This window comes from Astyanax mexicanus, chromosome 16 (assembly GCF_023375975.1).
Source record: "Astyanax mexicanus isolate ESR-SI-001 chromosome 16, AstMex3_surface, whole genome shotgun sequence".
Classification (NCBI taxonomy): domain Eukaryota; kingdom Metazoa; phylum Chordata; class Actinopteri; order Characiformes; family Acestrorhamphidae; genus Astyanax; species Astyanax mexicanus.
The window spans coordinates 26,152,224-26,172,768 of NC_064423.1; the positions used below are offsets into that span (position 1 = coordinate 26,152,224).

At 37.2% G+C, this 20,545-nt stretch overlaps 1 protein-coding gene across 6 annotated transcripts in view; it reads right to left on the bottom strand.

Annotated features, from left to right (window-relative positions):
- The window catches only part of LOC103043353 (phospholipid-transporting ATPase IF), an 83,669-nt gene that overhangs the window by 37,397 nt on the left and 25,727 nt on the right, over positions 1 to 20,545 (bottom strand). For all 6 annotated transcript variants that reach the window (XM_049465652.1, XM_049465651.1, XM_049465657.1 and 3 more), the window contains exons 4-19: positions 18,526 to 18,606; positions 18,178 to 18,285; positions 16,540 to 16,668; positions 16,029 to 16,132; positions 14,768 to 14,815; positions 14,565 to 14,629; positions 13,412 to 13,493; positions 13,134 to 13,284; positions 11,521 to 11,718; positions 10,834 to 10,992; positions 9,652 to 9,827; positions 8,165 to 8,233; positions 7,959 to 8,032; positions 7,483 to 7,586; positions 4,771 to 4,952; positions 775 to 978 (exon numbers count right to left, since the gene is read on the bottom strand). In XM_049465652.1, coding sequence (XP_049321609.1) covers positions 775 to 978; positions 4,771 to 4,952; positions 7,483 to 7,586; positions 7,959 to 8,032; positions 8,165 to 8,233; positions 9,652 to 9,827; positions 10,834 to 10,992; positions 11,521 to 11,718; positions 13,134 to 13,284; positions 13,412 to 13,493; positions 14,565 to 14,629; positions 14,768 to 14,815; positions 16,029 to 16,132; positions 16,540 to 16,668; positions 18,178 to 18,285; positions 18,526 to 18,606 — 1,934 coding nt within the window. The remainder of the gene's footprint in view (positions 1 to 774; positions 979 to 4,770; positions 4,953 to 7,482; positions 7,587 to 7,958; positions 8,033 to 8,164; positions 8,234 to 9,651; positions 9,828 to 10,833; positions 10,993 to 11,520; positions 11,719 to 13,133; positions 13,285 to 13,411; positions 13,494 to 14,564; positions 14,630 to 14,767; positions 14,816 to 16,028; positions 16,133 to 16,539; positions 16,669 to 18,177; positions 18,286 to 18,525; positions 18,607 to 20,545) is intronic.

Consider the following 20,545-nt stretch of genomic DNA (forward strand, 5'->3'; position numbering starts at 1 on the left):
AACCAAAGTAAGACGTATAACCACTTCAGAAAGGAGTAGCATTTTCAGATATTTTAGGCTAAAAAGATCAAATGTCTGTATGTAAAATCATGACTACTCCATTTTGAATATCACTTTAAAACTCTAATTCGAAGTAACCGAATTAATCATGAAAAATCGCCTAGCACTAGTGTGGCTTAATGAAAAAATGACTGAGATGCTGACAGTGGGTGTGGTTTAAAATATAAACGACTAAGGTGTATTGCTCATAGCAGAAATGTGTCAGAAACTAGTGTGCCTATGCTGCTGCTGGAAGTGGGTGTGGCTTAAAGAAGAAATTAGGGTGAGGTACTGAACATGTGTGTAGATAACTAAATCAGAAGTAGGTGTGGCCAATTACAGAAACCCTCTAGATGCTGGTAGTGGTTGTGGATAAAGCAGAAGTGAATATGAGGTTCTGCTAGTGTGACCAAGCTGCCCAAATGTAATATGGTTTAAAGCAGAAGTGAGCACAAGGAGTTGAAATGGGTATGGCCTTAATCAGCATTCAGTGTATTAGTTGGAAGACAACACCTGCATGCATTAAGTAACATAAAAACAGGTGTAATGCAGATTAGCAAATTAGATTTTGAAAGCAGTGTTCTTATTGTCTGCTGGGATTTAATTGAGCAGGTACTAAACATTTTGGTTGAAAGCACTTAGGTTTGGTATCAACCTGTTGTCCTAAAATGAATCGATAGGAGAAACTGAGTGATAAAAGAGAGAAACACTATAAGAAGTGTGTGTGCGTGTTACCTGCGTGAAAGTCTTCTGAGCTGTTCTGCACATTCGTGGTCAGACTTCTGTTGTACTAGCTCCAGGATGTTCATGGTTCTGTGGAAATGGCCACAGGAGAGGCTCACGCTGACCGCTGTTTCGTGTTTATCGCCGGTCAGTACCCACACCTTAATCCCAGCCAGCCGGAGAGCCTCGATCGTCTCCTGCACCTTGTCCTGCAGCCTGAAGACACACACATTAAAAACACACACGGGTCACACATTCTGAGGTTTAAATACGACAGGCTCCTCCAAAATCATATTTAAATGATGTTTTTATCATCTGATGTGCTGCACCTGATTGTGATTTTTGAAAGCTTTTTTTTTATAAAGTTTTATTAGTTTGGTTATATTGCCTACATCTCTAAATACAGTGCAAATGCATATCAAATGTCAATATGTTGAAATAGACAAAAAAAAAACTAAAACTAAACTAAGTTCAGTGCATTATTACTGCATTCAGTACTTTAAACAGACAGACAGACTGACAGACAGACAGAGACAGACAGAATCCCCAAATTATACTGATTAAGACAAACATTCTCCTTTGGAAGGGAACACACAATGATGAGGAAATGGGAGAAAGAAAAGAAAGAAAAGGGAAACACTGGAGATTAATGGCTCCTCCATTTGCACACATCCTCTTTGAAGATGAGAGACTTTCTATGGTGTGTGTGTGTGTGTGTGTGTGTGTGTGTGTGTGTATATGTGTGTGTCGTCACTGCAGCACCCTGCCTGCCACGGGGCAGAATTAATGAAGCACAGAGCAAAGGCTCAGGCAGATGGCATGAGCTGGCCTCACAGTGTGCGCGCACACGCACACACACACAAACACACACACACAAACATATGCGTATTAAAGCCAAAAACAAGATAACTTGATAGCCTGTAACAGAGTGGCTGTTTTGAGAGCTGTGGAGTGTGTGAAGATCTCCATTTAGTTTTTTTTCACAGGTCACTTCTGCTCAGATGAAGAAAAATTCTCCAGTAGTTTTAGAAAAAGTTTTCAGCTCTGCCTCCACAACAAACATCAAACTCCACAACCTATATACTTTTTATATTCACCAAAAATCAAGGCCCACTCATTTTACCACAGTATAATGGCATAAAAAGATGCTTCTGAGATGGCCAAGCTGTCTAAGTGCTGACACTTATCAGGAGGCTGCAGGTTCAATCCCAAGTGGTTACAGCTGTTTTTTTCCCCAGGTGTTGCACTAATTTTGCACTCATTGTTTTGCCCATCACTCTATAAAAGAGGCACTCAAAGGCTAATTTTTGGTAGTATACTTCCTGGTAAGAGATACTTGACTCTGGAACACACTCAGGGATACTCAGAGCAACACACTGCATTAGTTGTAAATGTAATAATCTGGAGAGCTCTCACAGACAACTGTCAGTCACCCCTAGTAGTGATATTGGGGACTAACAGCTCAGCAATATGTGCAGTACACCCTGTGACACACATTACCTCTAGTGCTGGGCGATTTTCATGATTAATTAGATTAATTCGAATTACAGTTTTAATGTGATTTTCAAAATGGAGTAATTGCGATGTTACATACTGTGATGTGCAGAGGCGGGGAGCCGTGGTTTTGCCCAACGTCGTGACAAGCAGCCTCAGGCATAAAGACTTAAACTCAGTCCTCACTCAGAGAGAGAGACACTACAGATGAGAGGAAGGCTGAGGCAGAATGGAAAGTCACAGGTGAAGCGACGAGAGCCCCACTTGGCCAGCGTAGTTTTATTTTGAGTTGTTTTGGGTGTTGGTGGAGGGCATTTGAACCTAAATAACGGTACGTTTGGAGTTCACGTGATCCCTGTGTCTGTGTCTCTTTGTGCCTCCTGACTGCTGGGTCACGGTGGCCACGCCCCTATCCTGAGGGGCGCAGTCACAATACAGATATTTTATCTTTTTAATCTAAAATAACTGAAAAGTTTACTTATTTCTGAAATGTTTATCTGTCTTACCCTGGTTACCGGCGCCTCCCACAGACTAACGCATGCATATATTTTCATTCCTCTCCAAGGTATGAGTTAGAACTAAAAAAAAAAGTTCCAGCATTCGCGACACAAACACCCAGTGAGATGAAGCATATATAGAAATAAACCCAACTGTTTCTAAAAACTGCAGCGCCATCCTTCTCCGGTGAGGATCCATGATTGTAAAAAAAACAATAATAATCTCTTCTTCAAAGTTTCTTCTGTGACTCGATTGATATTGATTATAATCGAAAACAAGATTTTTTTTTAGGCCATAATCACCCAGGACTAATTACCACTCATGGCAGGGTTTCCATCCGACATTTTTCAGCAGGATAATGCTCACCCACACACAAAACAAGGTTTTCCTCAGAATGTCTCCGCTGGACTGCAACACTTCCCTGACCTGCTCAGTCTCCACATTAAGGTTCTTAGTAGTTAGGCTTTCTCTTGAACTGGAGCTTAATACACTTTTAAAAGATGCACTGGAGCTTTAAGTGATTTGGAGGTAGCCTTATCTTGTACAGTATATGTCAAATAATCTAGACGCTACTTATTATTAGTATAATAAACATAGAGAGGTATAATAACTAATCACTGAAGCCCCAAAAGTGTGAAGACATGTCAGAAAGGACTACATATTTGCTGAGGCACTCCAGAAAAAAGTTAGAAATATCTCTGCTAATCCTAAAGCCAGGAGATATTAGGGAGGGTGCAGCGTTCCTCAGAATGTGAGCTGAAGAGAATAAGCCTTTGTTGCATAAGTGTGTTAAGTGTGTGTGACTCCACTGTGTTCACATCGAAATGACAGGCTGATCAGTGCGATTACACACACCGAACTCAGGAGCTGAACCAAACCTGGCTGGCTTCAGGCCCACAACACCATGCCATCTCACACACACCGTGAACATGAATGTAATCTGTGTCCGTTTGAGCTTCCCTCAAGGCTACTGTAGTGAAGAGTGGTGTAACAGATTACAAACTCATAGTTTGATCGTGTCACAGGTCTGAGTCATGAGTGAGTGGTGTGAAAACCTTTTATATATAGAACCTTTTCACACATCTGCTAAAAAAAAAAAGGCAATGAAACTCAACAAGCTTGAATGGAGAACACTAATTGGTAACTCAACTAAGGCTACATTCACACAACAGATAGCTTATTTATTGTATGGTATGAAAAGATTGGAAACACCTAAAATTAATAAAAATAATAATAAAACCTTTGTACATTGACTTGCATTTAAATTTCCCCAGTAAAGTTGCTATTTTTAAGGAATACAAGGTTTTTAAGTGACAGTGAGAACATACAGGCACCTCTAGAAAGTACTTTGTTTCATACAGTACCAGTCAAAAGTTTGGACGCACCTTTAATTTTAGTGGTTTTGAATTATTTTAAAATGCATTGTAGATTAATACTAAACTCATCCAAACAATGAAGAAAAAGATGAAATAATTTAGTAAACAAAAAGTGTTAAACAAACCAGAATGTTTTATATTTTAGAATCTTTAAAGTAGCACATCCTGCAATTTTCTCAATCACCTGGAATGGCTTTCAGTTAACAGCTGTTCTGAACTTGTCAAGAGTTAATTACTAAATTTCTAGCCTCTTAATGTGTTCGAGAGAATCAGTTGTAAACTTGTGAATAGGTATACAGTGTTGGTATACAGTGAACAGTCTTATTTAGAGTAATGTTCTGATTCATAATATGGCAAGAACTACTCAACTTAGCAAAGAAAAAATAGTTTAAGAAATGAAACCCCGCCCCAAAAATTCAAGAACTTTGATAGTTTTCTCAAGTGCATTCACAAAGACCACCAAAAACATTATGATGAAACTGGCTCTCATCAGGTCCACCTCGGGAAAGGAAGACCTCTGTTGCCCCAGAAACTGCAATATTTGACCAAACGCAGCTTTGATGAATATGGGCCACTGCCCTGTTTACTCCACACTCCGGTGGTCTTGTATGTACGTGTATTTGTTTGTGTCCTGACTCACTTGTCTTCCACACCGGTGGCTCCCAGCAGCTCCAGGTCTTTCTCGATGAAGCTGAAAACCTCGGCCAGTCGCTCCTCTCTCTGCTGCAGGGCCGTGCGAGCCTCGTGGAGCCGCTGCTCCACCTCCTTATACTCCTCCGCACTGAAGAGCCTGTAGGCCACCACCAGCGTCCGCAGACCTTTCTGTAAACAGAAGAGTCAGAACACTTGCATTAGGCACTAGACAGGCTTCTATACAGGCCTTACTGGGGATGCTTTAGATTGCTTAACACTCATACCCTCATACAAAATGTAACTGCGATTATTCACATTTTTCCTTCTTAACACTGAAATTTGAATGGATATCTAACTGTAAAATAAAATAGTCAATGTTAGCTCAACAAAACAGGACTTGTTTCTATTCAAATATGTTTGTTTACTTGTACCTTTTTACCTTTTAATATTTTAAAGTACCAGCTGAATTAAAAAAAAAAAATCACATCAATGAAAAATATGTAAAAGAAAGAAGGACAGAGTCAGACAGTTTGAATCATATTCTGTCTGTGGGTTAGTTTACTCTTCATTCACATTTAGACAGTTACTGACCAAAAAAAAAAAAAAAAAAACAGTTTACTTTAGCGGTATCGATCGATTCAATATTTAACAGATAAACAGGTGAAGAGAAAACATGGCAAACTTAAGCCACCACTGACTGTGTGAGAGAGTGTGTGTGAGAGAAAGAGAGGATGTGTGAAATAGAGAGAGAATGTGAGAAAGAAAGAATAAAAGAAAGAAAAAAGAGAGAAAGGAAGAGAGAGAGTGAGAAAAAAAATGGAGAAAAGACATCAGACTAAATCCATATTTCAACCTAAATAAGAAGTAATCTACATTCTGAACTGTGTTGACATGTTTATACCAATAAATACTACTATATACTGCTAAATACAGATAATTTATCACAAGGCTCTCTAAAAGAGTGAATTACATTTGTTAATAAAAAATAATGTGTTAAAAGTTTCCAGATTAATCCCTGTGCGTTACCACATTAACAGTAAAATAAAATATCTTTACTACTGCTTTCAATAACAAATGATGCAATTATCACAAACCATTAAATGCCTTCCTGTGGATATTATGACATTAGGACTTAAAGAAAACTATAAAGAAATTTACAGTCATTTGTCTTCATGTTTTGATCTACATATCTGAAATAAACGGAATTCCATGTGATAATTAAACAGTAACGTCAGTCCCGAATTTTAAAACCTAAAGTTGAAATGCTCTTGATTATTTTCTTATAAGCAGGGTCATACAATAAAAAAATAATGAAGAAACAAGTATACCAGTATAAGCAATGGTTTCAGCATCACATGAACACAACTGATTATCACCAAGGTAACAGACAGCAGAGAGAAACACAGGGAAAACACTTGTGGTAAAATTCCTATTTCTCAAAAATGTGAGGAATTCTAATCTATTACTGAGATCCTGCAACTCATGCAGTTTAGAGATAAACACACCATTCACTCAGCAGAGGATTCATCCACATCTGAGCAGTATCAGGGTCACCCATTACAACATTGCTGAAGGAAGGGAGTGAGAGTGTGTTTGAACATGTGACAGACAGGCTGTGGGTGATCTTTAGCCTCAGTCTTATGGGCGTGGCATTTAATTGTCCTATAATTCTAATAGGGCTTGGTGATATGACTTAAAAACTACATTTAATAATCTGACAGACTCTTGCCAAACTACTGAAGACCAAATCATTTCCACACAGACAACCCATAAACATTCAGAAACACTCATAAAAGGTGTTAGCCTGCAGAGCAGGTACGATATAACATAACAAATATGATATCTTGTATAAAATAGTTTTAGAATATCAATATTTATTATCTTGAACAGGATTAAGAAGGTAAATACATAAAGAAATGCCCATGTTTTGGACTAGTGCACATTTGATTGATGTATTTACATATGTCTAAACAAATCGCATCAAGGGTGCCAATCGAACCAGTGTCCGACTCAACTGGAGAACAGTGGTTAAGGCCTAGAATTTCTGATGACAAGGTTGTTTGTCTCATGCCTGGGTTTGCTAAGCTGCCAATGCAAGGCCCTTGATCTTAAGGAGTTCCATAATAAGGCTGTAAATGAGTTTGAAGCTTTGGCATTAAAATACAAAAAATAGAGCAATTGGATTACTGAACACAGGGTTGATGGCTCAATTCCCAGATTTGCTACACTGTCAGTATTGGGCCTTTAAGTAAGAAGCTTAACCTTAAGAAGTGCTGTCACATGTCTGCTCATTTGATATAAAGATAAAAATCAGTGGTTAGAGCTCTGGGTTACTGACCACAGGGTTGTGGGCTCAATTCTCAGAAGTGTTAAGCTGGCCAACCTTCTTTGCTCCAGAGGCACAGTACCATTATACTGTGCCTTACTTAACGTCTTTAGTTCTAAACTGGAGCCAAGAGACTGATAAAGCTAATTAACAACAATAATACTAGAATATTAGTAATCAATAATAACCCAACTGTTTTCTGTCTGTGTACTACATGTTTCTGTTTATAAGGAACTGTTAAAGATGTTTGTCATAGTAAGACAGTGCAAGCTTTACACCAATTACTGCTGTTCTATTAAATACACCCCATAATATTCCTTAAAAATCTCCTGAAATCTGATTTGTTTTTGTGTTCCTTCAGGCCGCAATGCAGATGCAACACAAGTCCCTTACCAGAGCAAACTCGTCCACATGCAATCTCGTCTTCTCTATTTCCCCCCTCGTTGTGTAGGGAAGAATTGCAGACTCAGCTCCTTTAGTGAACAAGATCTTCTCCCCTGAAATACACAAAACAGTACTAGATTAGACTGATTTAGAGCAAAAATAGACTCACTTGTCCAAAGATTTAGAGCCCAAAAACTGGGTTTCAAATAGAAAGAAAAAAAAAAAAAATTCTATATATATATATATATATATATATATATATATATATATATATATATATATATATATATATATATATATATATATATATAATATATATATATATATATATATATATATATATATATATATATATATATAAATAAATAAAAAACTTCACACACTTCACTGATCGATCCTATTTAGGGCAAGATATGAAAGTTGTGTTGATTTCTTTCTCGAGCTACCTTTTCAATATCAGACAGAAAGACTTTCGGAACACTTACCTGAAGGAGTCTGCAGTATTACACTCATTCGCCTTCGGTTGGGATCAAACTCTAACACATGGAGGAGTTTATACCTATAGGGAGAGTAAAATGTGGCTTTAAAAATCATATTTAAAACACACAAGTGATTATAAGCAAATCTGGAGTTTACAATCATATTGGTGTCCTCTTTCATCTTTCATCAAATTATTTAAAACTGATCTCACTTTTCAGATCTCCCAAATGTTTTGATCTCCATGATTTCCCCATTGCTTCCTGTGAATGTCACACCCATCCTGCAAAAAAAAAAACAGATTTCAGAAATGTAATTGTATATGAATAATAAAGAGAATAAATATAAATATTGTCATTTAAAAACCTTTATAGACTTTACAAATAACATCGTAAGTTTTATGTGAAATGACAAAGTAAAGGTTTATTTGTGTTCCTGCTTCAAATTTAATGAAACATAATGGAGACAAGATTTTTGCATTACAGCACCAGTATATGCCAATGAAGTGTTTTTCTGAAACGGCACTTTTATTCTAATTAATTTTGTTAATTTTCCTTCTTTTAATTATATACATTTTTTATCATGTTTGATTCATGTTTTATTCTTATTTTTATTTACAATTCATTGTTGTTCTTTTACATGTTTTTAATTCTTATTTTTGTTTTTATTTCCATTTTTATTGTTATTCTATTACATGTTTTTTATTGTTATTCTTTTACAAGTTTTTTTTATTTGTAAAGCACTTTGAATGACGGTGCTATATAAATAAACTTGACTTGACTTGTTTTGATATCATTGTTTTTGAAATTTCATGAAAAAGTCAACATATATGGATAGGTCACAGAACTGAAATTCCCATGACTTTTGCCATGTCCAATGGGAGCTAAGGAAAGCCTCATTTACTTGGGATAAGCGAGTGTGGCCTTCAGCATTGTATGTAAATGCAATTTTCTGATTGGTCAGACATCACTGGTCACAATCATTAACACCCAATATATTAACTTCTGTCGGTGTTAACTTATTATTATTATTATTTTTTTAAGTTTTCCCCAATATACACCATTAGGCCTCACTCAAACTACTGTGCCTACCAGCAGTCAGTCTCACTTTTACAATACAATACTAAGCCACCCACCAAGATAACACTTTGTGATCAAATTTAGATGCTGCTATTCCATGAAATGGCACTTTACATCTTACTTTTTGCCACTGATTAAAGAACACTATCATTATTCTTAAGAGAACTGTCATTTATATAGCTCATAATGTTTGCATCACCCCTTTACACTAAAGCTATACTAAAGCTATGTTTCAGCTATGTATGAGGCATGTAAATGAGCCATATTACGATTGGCTACAGTGTGTTGTGCATCAGTTTTATAGGCACAGCCTGTTTAAGAAAAAATTATTACTCTCCGGATGCATAAACCCACTCAAACAGCATAAATCCACCTCAAGGCCTAACTAAACACATAATAAATGCAAGATATGAGCGTGATAAAATCAAAATGAACTTGGCTGTCACAGGTTTTTAAACTTGTTAAACTCAGATGGCAAATATGTTTATTTAAACATTTATGCAGCATGATGAAGAGCCTCCTCCTGGCTGAATTACGTCTCTTTAGAGCTGCCTGCCAAGATGACGCTGCGTGTTTACACACCGCAGTGTGGGCTAAAGAAATGCAGCAGATTTTCCTTCACCTCTTAGTGGCTTCCACCAGGGCCTTTTCGTCAGGAGAGGAGGCGTAATACTCCATCTGTGTGGTGAATCCGTTGGCGTGGGAGAAGGGGTCCCCCGGGCCGTCTGCCTGGTCGTAACTGATCTGCACCGTGTGGCACAGAGACACAGCTTTCAGGAACAGCTCCTCTTCCCTGCTCTGAGACACACAGACACAGAACATGGACAACAATTCAATTCACTTGCTTGCTTGTTTGAAATAAGAGTATGATGCAGTGTGTCAATTTAAGTACAGTTTAACCATTTAACATCCTTACCAAGGAAAAGCAACAGAATATTTTCGATTTGTTTTGCAAAAAAAACAAAGATTTTTTTTAAAGACAAGCTTTTACTTACTTTCTTTGATGTCTCCAAACTTAAGTTTCTGAATCCGTTTCTCTGATTTTGTTATTTATAGGTATATGTTTGAGTAAAATCAACATTGCTGCTTTAATCTATAAACTACAAAAACATTTGTCCCAAATTCTAAATAAAAATAGTCATTTAGAGCATTTATTTGCAGAAAATGTGAAATGGGTGAAATAACAAAAAAATATGCAGAGCTTTTAGACCTTAAATAATGCAAAAAAACAAACTCATATTTAAGAGTACAGAAATCAATATTTGGTGGAATAAGCTGTTTTTTAATCACAGCTTTCATGCATCTTGGCAGGTTCTCCTCCATCAGTCTTACACACTGCTTTTGGATAACTTGATGCCACTTGTGGTGCAAAAATGCAAGCAATTTAGCTTGGTTTGACGGCTTGTGATCATCCATCTTCTTCTTGATTATATTCCATAAGGATTTAAATTGGGTCATTTTTATCATTTTGTTTTGATTCACACTGTTCTGACAGCTCTAAAATGCAGAATAAAGTTGACACTACAAATAGTAAATAAAAAAAATAGAATTTTTATTGAGAATTTTTACGGTATAAGACTTTTGTTTGTCTGCAAACATTTTTACACCCATGTTCCTGGTGCCACCTCTGCACTCTCGCTCTTAACCCCCGAACACATGCTTTTTCGACCTTGCTGATATTGAAGAGGTATGTATTCATATGTACTGCATTCTTGTGAAATTCATATTTTAACTTAAGATTCTTTGTCCTTTTTTAGGGAAGCTTTTCTGTTTGAACTTTCCAGTATTTGTTTACGACTCTTACCAGTCGAGGAGCAGAAGAGTCTGGGGTGTCGTCTGTCATTCCTTCAGGGACAAGCTTGCCGTTGATCTCCTGGTATTTGATGCCGTTGATGGAGCATTCCCGGAACTGCATCTCATTCTCAGTCAAAGTGCCAGTCTTGTCAGTAAAAACGTACTCCACCTAAAACAACGTTAGCAGGTTGTTTCTCAGTTCAGTAACTCGCCAAGCTTTCAGATCAGTTTACAACTCCGGCTTGTTTGGTCTGATTTTGTAACGTGTGCTTGTATACAGCTTTTTAATAGGACACAGCATTCATAGAAAAATCAAGCAAATAAATTTTGTTTCTATTAAGCATGAACAGATGGGTGCACAATTCCGTACATCACTGTATATCCACACTATTTCAGGGCAGGCCCCTGAGAGCACATTTATTGGTCGTTTTCACTAGAACTCGTTTACTTCTTGTTTCCTTTTCATCCCTCATTACTCTTTTTTTTCTATTCAATCCCATTCATGCCCAAGGCCTAAAGTTTATTGTACAAACTCCTTTAGGGCAAGCATTCTAGCTTTATTCAACACCCATTTTTGACCCACCGCTTATCTGTTTGTTGTTTTACCACCCCTCATACTTCCTACTTTAGCTATGAAACCATTGAGGAGATGTGGTTTTCTACTTAAGGCTATTTTTTTATTTAATAAAAGACCCACCTGACCCAGCTCTTCATTGAGGTCTGAGGTATTGACCTGTGCCCTTTGGTCACTTTCCTCATGGTACAAGTCCAGGTCCAAACCAATGAAGAATGAACCCAAGAACTTCTGCATTTCCACAGTAACGTATAGCGAAATGGGGATGATGAAGTTGTAGAGAACCAGGAAGGCCAGGAAATCTGATATAAATTTCAGAATCTGTAAACACACATACACACAAAAACACACACACATACGCTTAAGGACTTCTCAAACGGGCATGAGAGTTAGTGTTAAGCAGCTGATTTAACTCTGAGTGACAGCAGGCAGCATGCAGCCAGACAAGCCGCCTCTCCATGAGACGCTTTTCATGTTGCTGCTCTGTCAAAATATTTGCAGTGATATTCACAGCTCTAATACTGAAACAGAAAACAGATAAGCAGCTGTAGCAGCCACTTATTCCAGACTTCCAGGTACACTACATGTTTAAATATTCATGGACATCCAATTAATGAACGCATTCAGCAACTTTAAGTCTCACCTATTGCTGACATGTTCTGCAGATGCGCACACACAGCTTGCCTAGTCCCTCCAAAGAACTAGTTCCAGTTTAGTTTAGGACTCTCTGGAGCAACATGAACTTGTTGTCACCATGCCTAATGCCAGGCCTGATTGTACTCCATACAATTCCATTTTGTGAAGAGGTCAGGTGGTGATTATCTAAATCCTCACCTTTTTTAAAACTCTTGATTTCAGAAGAAACAATGAATGCATATTCATAGAATGCACGACATACAGAATGTTACAATCTAGACATGATACAGATCTTGGCATTTCATTCAAGAGTTGCTGTAGGGCAGGGCAGTCAAGAAACATTACACAGTAGGGTGTGACAGTATAGAAATGTTACAGGACAGAGTGTGACTACACTTGTTACAGAACTGGGCATGAAAGGGTACAAACGAAACAGTGCAGGGCATGACTGTCAAGAAACATTACATAGCTGAGCATGACTGTCAAGGAACATTAACGAGCTAGCTGCCACACTCTAGAAAAGTGACATGGATGAGCATGACCATTAAGAAATGTTACAGGGCCAGACATTACAGTCTAGAAATGTTACATGGCTGAGCAAAACTCTCCAACAGTCACAGACTGGTCATGACTTCAAATGTTACAGTGTTGGGTGTGGCTGTCAAAAAACTTTACAAGGCTGGGTGTAATGGTCAAGAAGTGTTAGTGAGTGACAGGGAGTGTGTTTATTTGCAGGTATTTAAGCAAAGACTTTTAAACTGGTGTGCTATTCTATTCTACCTTCTATTCTGAGGAAGAGGGGGGTCATAGGGTTGGTTGTTTCATTTTAGAAATGTTTCAGGGTTTTTCTTTTTTTTTAATATTACAGGGTTGGACATTGAATTTTGAAATGATACAGTGAAACATTCTACAAAGGATACAAGGTTGGTTGTTACACTTAAGAAAAGCTACAGGTCTGGGTATTACTAAACATACTAAAGTTGCAGGGCTGGATGCTACAGTCTAGACACTTTACAGGGATGCAACATTACAAACGCTAAGATATTCCTACCTCTAAAGTGACTGTGTGATTGTGCTGGGATGACAACAGGTGGTCTTACCTTGCTGCTGTTGCGTTCCTGCTCAGTTTTCTGGTTGTAGAAAGGCTCGTCCCACTCGTTCTCTGCCTGCCAGGCGTACTTTAATATGGTGCTGAGGATGGCCTCGAAAAGAAGGATCCCCAAGTAGATGATGAGAAACGTATTCATCGACCTGAGAGGAGGGAGAGGGAGAAAGATTATAGTCATTATCAGCCAAAATGAAAAATGAATGAGGGGGACAAAAAAGAAAAAAAAGGGGCCAATTTAAAAGGAGGAGGAGGATGACAATGCTCACGTACTTCTCCACTGCTGAGCGCTTCTGAGACTTGCATTTGTAATTTAGAGCCATCTTTGATTCCATGCCTGTGTACACGGCCACACCTGAGTGGAAATAGAGGAAAAGAAACAAACAAAATATTAATAAACCAACAGCTGCATTCAACATTATTACATTTTCTGTTATTTGTCTTTGTTCCCTTGAGCTCCGGTTATGTTGTTTTCCAGCCTTTCTTTATCACAGAAAACTGTAAATGACTTTAAGTAAAATATTTGTAAATGAGCTCTGTTCTGGCTGTGCCTGTAGGCTGAAACAATCCTTATAACTTCACTGTAAAGATCTAAAAAATTATCTACAGGCACAATAGGTACTTTTGCAAAAATTAGTGGGGGGGGGGGGGGGGGGGGTTTGGTGACATCAAAAATATTTAACTATTTTCTTACCGGTATGGACTGGGAAGTAAATATTTTGAACCTTTACTATGTTTACTATATTTATTCCAATCATTGATAAAAAGATTGTATTCTTAAAATCATGCTGCATCACTGACGTCTAGAGTTATATGGTGAAAAGTCTTGTATTTTACAATATGACAATATATCAGTAATATCAGTTTCTTTGATTTTGCTATTTATAGGTATATGTCTGAGTAAAAGAACGTTGTTTTTTCTAAAAACTACGGTCCACATTTCTCCCAAATTCCTTGGATGTTTTTATTAAATGGCTGAAATAACCAAAAAGATGCAGAGCTTTCGGACCTCAAACAATGCAAAGAAAACAAGTTCATATTCATAAGGTTTTAAGAGTTAAGAAATCAATATTTGATGTTTCATGTATCTTGGCATGTTCTCCTCCATCAGTCTTACACACTGCTTTTGGATAACTTTATGCCACTCCTGGTGCAAAAATTCAAAAAGTTCAGTTGGTTTGATGGCTTGTGATCATCCATCTCTTGATTATATTATAGAGGTTTTCAATTTGGTAAAAACAAGGGAACAATACCATCATTTTTAAGGGGTCTCTAGTTTTTTTTTTACTTGATTTGTACAGTGTCCTTGGATTTAAGAAAGGCACTATATAAGTTTAAATCCTTCTTCTTATTATTATTATTATTTTTCCTGCAAACATGCTTATGCAATACTAGCGAGATAAAAACATTTTACACAAAAACATACCAAAAATTTCTTTGGTGTTTTTTAATCTGGCTCCCCGAAGCAGAAGGTTTTCTGGTCCTAGAGGTCTGAGAGGAAAGAAAAAACGTCAGCCCCACCCTCATCATAACAAAGCCATGTAATTATTTCTCTTAATTAAAACAAGATGAAGTAATAGAAACACAGCTTCCTCACAAAATGCTGACTGCAGGTGTGTCCAGACCTACCTCACAATCTCCTCTCCTTGTTGTGTTACTGTTATTCTCCCCACGAACCTGTGAGAGGGTGACACTTGCGCTGAGTAAAGCAGAAACCAGGTATAAAGAAGAGAGAGAGAGTCGGACCTGATGGTGTCCAGTCAGGCCTATTCTACAAAAACCTTTAAATGAGCTGAGGTATCGCTGTGCAGTAAGTTTCAGCAGGGTGTTCAGTGGACTGGGATGGGTCTGATATGAGGAGCTTAAAAGTAACCAGGATATTTTTTAAACGTAAAACAAGGTGTTTTGCATAGTTGTTGTCTGTATTACATTTAGTACTTTTTTTTAAACATAAATTAGTTTATCAGTTTACTATCATTAGTAGCGCTGCAACTAATGACTGTTTCGTAGTCGACTAATCTGCTGATTATTTGTTTGATTAGCTGCGATTATTTACTGTCCTGCCCTCCATTTGTACATCCTACTGGTGAGGACAGCTAAACATTTAGGCCCCAAGATCAATTTTGCTATTTTGCAGCCCTAATCATTAGGAATCATTGTAAAATCAGATACAGCTAAGCTTAGAGCGGCACAATCCAACCACAAGCGAGTAAGTTGTCCCTAATATAATAGTTTTTATATAATATATAAATATAATGTAATATAATAGTGTTTTTAGCTTCAGTAATTAAATAAGCAGGACAATATTCCAAATGATCAGGGCGTGTTTGTTTGTACCTTCCTATACAGCCCACCTTACCTTTGTCCTTCACCTCATTAGAGGACATAGATTGTAGAGACTGTTGTGATTGTCTGAGATCACATGACGTGTGCAGAATCTTAAAGAGCCACCAAACCATAAACCATATTTTTCCCATTAATATCTGAAAAGTGTTCCTTTGAAGTAATGAAACATACCAGTCCTGCTTACAATTTTTATAAACATTTCCTAATTAAAAAAAAAAAAAACTTTTATTGTGGTAATTTCTGCTAACATTGGTTCACAGACACATCACAGTTTGCAATAATCAATAATACTGCCCCCCTGATTACGTCCAACTATCTATGTCACACCTCTATCAGAGGCACACTGCTGCTGCTGCAGCCCAGCCAATCAGCTCTCCCTCCTGCCCTCCCTCTAAACCTATACATCAACTAGTGCCCACCGCCCATTTTTTTAGCCTTTTTTTTTTTTATTTGAGCTGAGGATGGAATCAGCAAAAATCGCAAGGTTTAATGCCCCTTTAAATTTAAATCACTGTAAAGTCGAAGGTAGATCTTTATCTGTTACCTGTATAAATCCGCTTCTGGTTGCTGACACTCCACAACGGCCTGCAAAGCCTCCAGTCGGGACACTGATTGGGACACAGCCGTCTCTGGGACTGCATAGTGAGTCTGCATAGAAACACAAATTAAGATATAACTCTGAACAATATACTTAATTTTGACATATAAAATGTAGATTCACTTAAGCTCAGTAAAAAGGCAAAAAGAAAGCTACATCAAAGTAAATGTGACAATAGGATTTAGAAATCATGCCATTGCCATAAAAAAGCATTTTAAAGGCAAAAAAGAGACGTTTAACCTCAGTGTTCAAGAGTTTAAGAATTTAGCACTAAGGCTGACCCACTTCTCCATTAGCATGAAGCAGAGAAAAGGAGAGTGAGAATCTATATTCACACTACAGTGAAAAGTCACACCTGCATGGCAGATGATGGGGAGGGTAAGAGGTGTAACCGAGTGCTAAACTGTGGGGGATGTTTTTATTAATTATTAATTGAATTGACAGCAGAAGAGCACACCTTCAGATTAGTCTCCCCGTCTAAACTGGCTGTGGTGATGTGGCAGGTTCCCTCGGCTCGATCGGACGACAGGAGGATCAGGTCGGCGGGGAAAGTCTCATCTTTGGCTACTCTTACGATATCTCCCACCTGCACACAGAGAGGAGAGGATTCAGAAGGGTGTTTACTTACAGGAAAAAAAAAAAAAACAATTTAACTTCTTTCTCACATGGTTTAATACTTTAACTAGGGGTGAACAAACTGTTTTTTTCTTGGGAGGCCAAAGTGTAGCTGAATTATAATTATACAAAACACAGTTTGAAGATAATAAATCTGACGTTTTTTTAAGAAACTTGACGTATATTTTTCTCTCTCTATTGGCAGTTTCCATACAGACACTGCGTTTAAATTCAATGGGAAATTAAATTAAAAAAGGAATGAAAAATGTCAGGGCATTTTCATACATAGAGCTGATTTTACTCTAGTCTATATTAGTTATTAAGTTTGTAAACTTTTCAAACAAGTAAATTGTAAGTAAACTGTGTCTTAACAAACCATGTAATAAATCTTTGCGTATTGGTTCGACTATTTTGGAGCAGGAGCAAAAAGGTAAATACAGAAAAAACCCTGTGTTCTGTATATTAGTGCATATTTCTGTTTAATGGAAAATGAAACAATAGCAGAACAATAGTAATTATCCGAGAAATTTACCTCATTTATCTCAACGCCTCAAAATTGTGGAGTACACCTGATAGCTGGGTCAGATCGAGGTCAGATCATGTTCTTATGTGTGTTTTGTCTACATTAGAGTGCAATTACTGTATTCACACCTGCCCGAATTTTTTATTTTTTTTATACTTGTGAAAAAGTTAAATATTGAAGTTTTGCCTTGCTTAGGGGTGGCCGATATGGCCCTAAAATAATATGATCAATAAAAAAAATCAAGAATACACTACTGCATTAAAATTATTATTTTTTTTATATTATTGCATCTGATATGATATGGCACACGCCTAACTGAGATATTGAAAAACACAAGAATTTTATCAGATTTGTAACAGAAGTCAATGATCCAGAATGTCATGATACAAATAATTCACTCAAAATATCTCCATATATCCAGAATTAAAGTAAAATAACAGATATAATCTGTCTCTAGAAGATATATAATTCGACATGAGGATAGTGTGAATTTTTCTTTTCCTAAAAAGAGCAAAAAAGTAGCACCCTGACGTAATAATTAGGGGTGGGTGATATGGCACAATATTTCAGGGTATAATATCACACAATATTCAAAAATGTTGGCGATATTATTGCGTACTATACAATATGGCAAACCCCTAGCCTTGCTGTTAGAAATAGCAATTATGAAACTGCAATTTATAAATATTTATTGAACACTGAACAGTAATTTATAAAAATGTGAAAGTTCAGTTTAAAATTATAGGTCTGTTCACTAATTAGGCCTAACATTGAACGAGCGTTCCATGCCATTTTAACTGGATATAAAAAAAAAAAAAAAAAAAAAAAAAATGCACATAAAAATCTGCTTCTTGTCCATGTCCCACCACTAGCTAGTCTTTTACGACTGGTGTATAAGTGAGTGAAAAATGTGTGTGATTACTTTCTGGGCTCATGTTAAAAGAGTGTGTAACTCACACGTATGTTTTTGGAACGGGTCTGAACCAGACTGCCGCTGCGCACCACAAACACAGGAGCTCCATTCACTTCATTATCCGCTTTGTGTCTCAGCCAGTCTTCATATCCCTGCAGAGTATCAGAGTGTATGTAGTTAGAAAGGTTCTTAATACAGCATCTAATAACATAATAAAACATTTTTATAAATCATGCATGTTTTTTATATAGTGTTTAAGTCTAGCCGTGTTTTAGATTTTCTTTTATTTTTGCATTTTAAAATGCTGTATAGTCCAGGGCCAGGCTTAATACTTGTATGGGTAACTATTCTTAAGTCTAAAGTTAGAATTTAATCATTTAATAATACTGCACCTGTTTGATGGCAGTTACTGTAATGACAAAAAACAGAGGAAGTCCACTCGTCACCGGGGAAGTGGGTGTGTCTATCATTAACTGTAGGAGTAAAAAAAAGAGGTAGTGTCATAAACCTGGTGTATCACAACCTCCTCTCACATGTTGCTCAACACACTTCTAAAATTACAGTAACTCGCATTGAAACTCAATCGGCAGAAGAGCAAACCCTGGGTCACACACTAACCAGATCAAATCAAATCATGTCAAAGTTAATTTGTCATATACACAATATGGCCAAAAATATTGGGACACCTACACACTGCACCTATAGATGTTTTTACACTTTACATCATCCTATTTTTAATTCATTGGGACTAAGTCATAGCTATAATAGCTGTTCTGGGAAGGCATTGTGCAAGATCTGGAAAAGCGTTCTTTTTTTTTGCTCATTCATACAAAAAAGCATCAGTGATGTTAGATGCTGAGGTTGGACCAGAGGCGTGGCTCACAACTGCGTCACAATCTCCATTCTAGTTCATCCCAAAGGCGGTCTGGAGTCTGGGTGGCCAGGTCTAATTCTTCCACACTGACTAGGCCTTTATGGACCTTGCTTGGTGCACTTTAATGGACACAGCATTATCCCTCCTCCACCAACTGTCAGGCAGGTATGTTTTTCTGACATTTTCTAATCCCAGACTTCTCCATCAGATTGCCAGATAGAGAGAGAGAGGAGAAATTCGACCCTCCAGAGAACAGGATTCCTCTTATCCAGTGTCCAGCATCCAACCCTTGCACTGTGCTTGATGACGTAAGGTTTGTAAACAGCTGCTTGGCCATGGAAACACATGCCAATTAGTGGGGAAAAAGAGTCCCAAAAGAACACTTTTTTTTTTTTATTTTATTTTTTTTACATATTTTACAAATCACCAAAACTATACAGCTCTGGAAAAAAAATAAGAGACCACTTCAGTTTCTAAATCAGTTTGTCAGATTTTGCTATTTATAGGTATGAGTAAAAATGAACATTGTTGTTTAATTCTATAAACTACGGACAACATTTCTCCCAGTTTCTAAATAGAAATATTGTCATTTACACCATTTATTTGCAAAAATGAAAAAAGGCTGAAATAACACAAAAGATGCTGATTTTTCAGACCTCAAATAATGCAAAAAAGTTTCATATTCATAACGAGTTCAGAAATATGTATTTGGTGGAATACCCTTGTTTTTAATCCCCGTTTTCATGCATCTTGGCATGTTCTCCTCCACCAGTCTCACACACTGCTTTTAGATAACTTCATGCCACTCCTGGTGCAAAAATTCAAGCTTCAAAAAAGTTAAAAAGTTCTGTTTGGTTTGACAGCTTGTGATCATCCATCTTCTTCTTGATGATATTCCAGAGGTTTTTAATTTGGTAAAATCAAAGAAACTCATCATTTTTAAGTGGTCTCTTATTTTTTTTCCAGGGCTGTATATAAACTCAGAAGACAAACGATGGTGAGAAGTTCTATAGTGGTTCTGGAAAGTAAATAAAATAACGTGTTCCATACATGGTTGCATTCATTTCAATAATTCATTCCACATTCTCCTTTGAAATCTATTTTAAACCACAACTATTACCATTCCTATATTAGTCCACTATGGCAAATCACTCAGTGTTAGGCAATTTAGTTAATATCTACGAACACCATAAAACACAATAATAAAAGTTATATACTGAGGTATACTAGGCCCATTTTGAAACCAGCAGACAATATTTTAAAGTTGTACCCCATCTGCCATCCCCCACCATGTGCTATCCCCCAGACCTGACCCTCTTATCCCTTATCCAGCATGGGACAGTTGATAAAGAGCTAGCCTCCACAAAGGCTTCACCATGATTAATTAAAAGGTCCAAAATGAAGTCCCCTCAGACAGAACCGGCCAGCAAAACTTATCACAGAGCACCAAACTAAAAAACAAAACATTAAATCACTTCCACTACAGTTCAACTGGGGCCAAACCATTAATTTCAGAAATCTGACAAGGAATAGGCAGA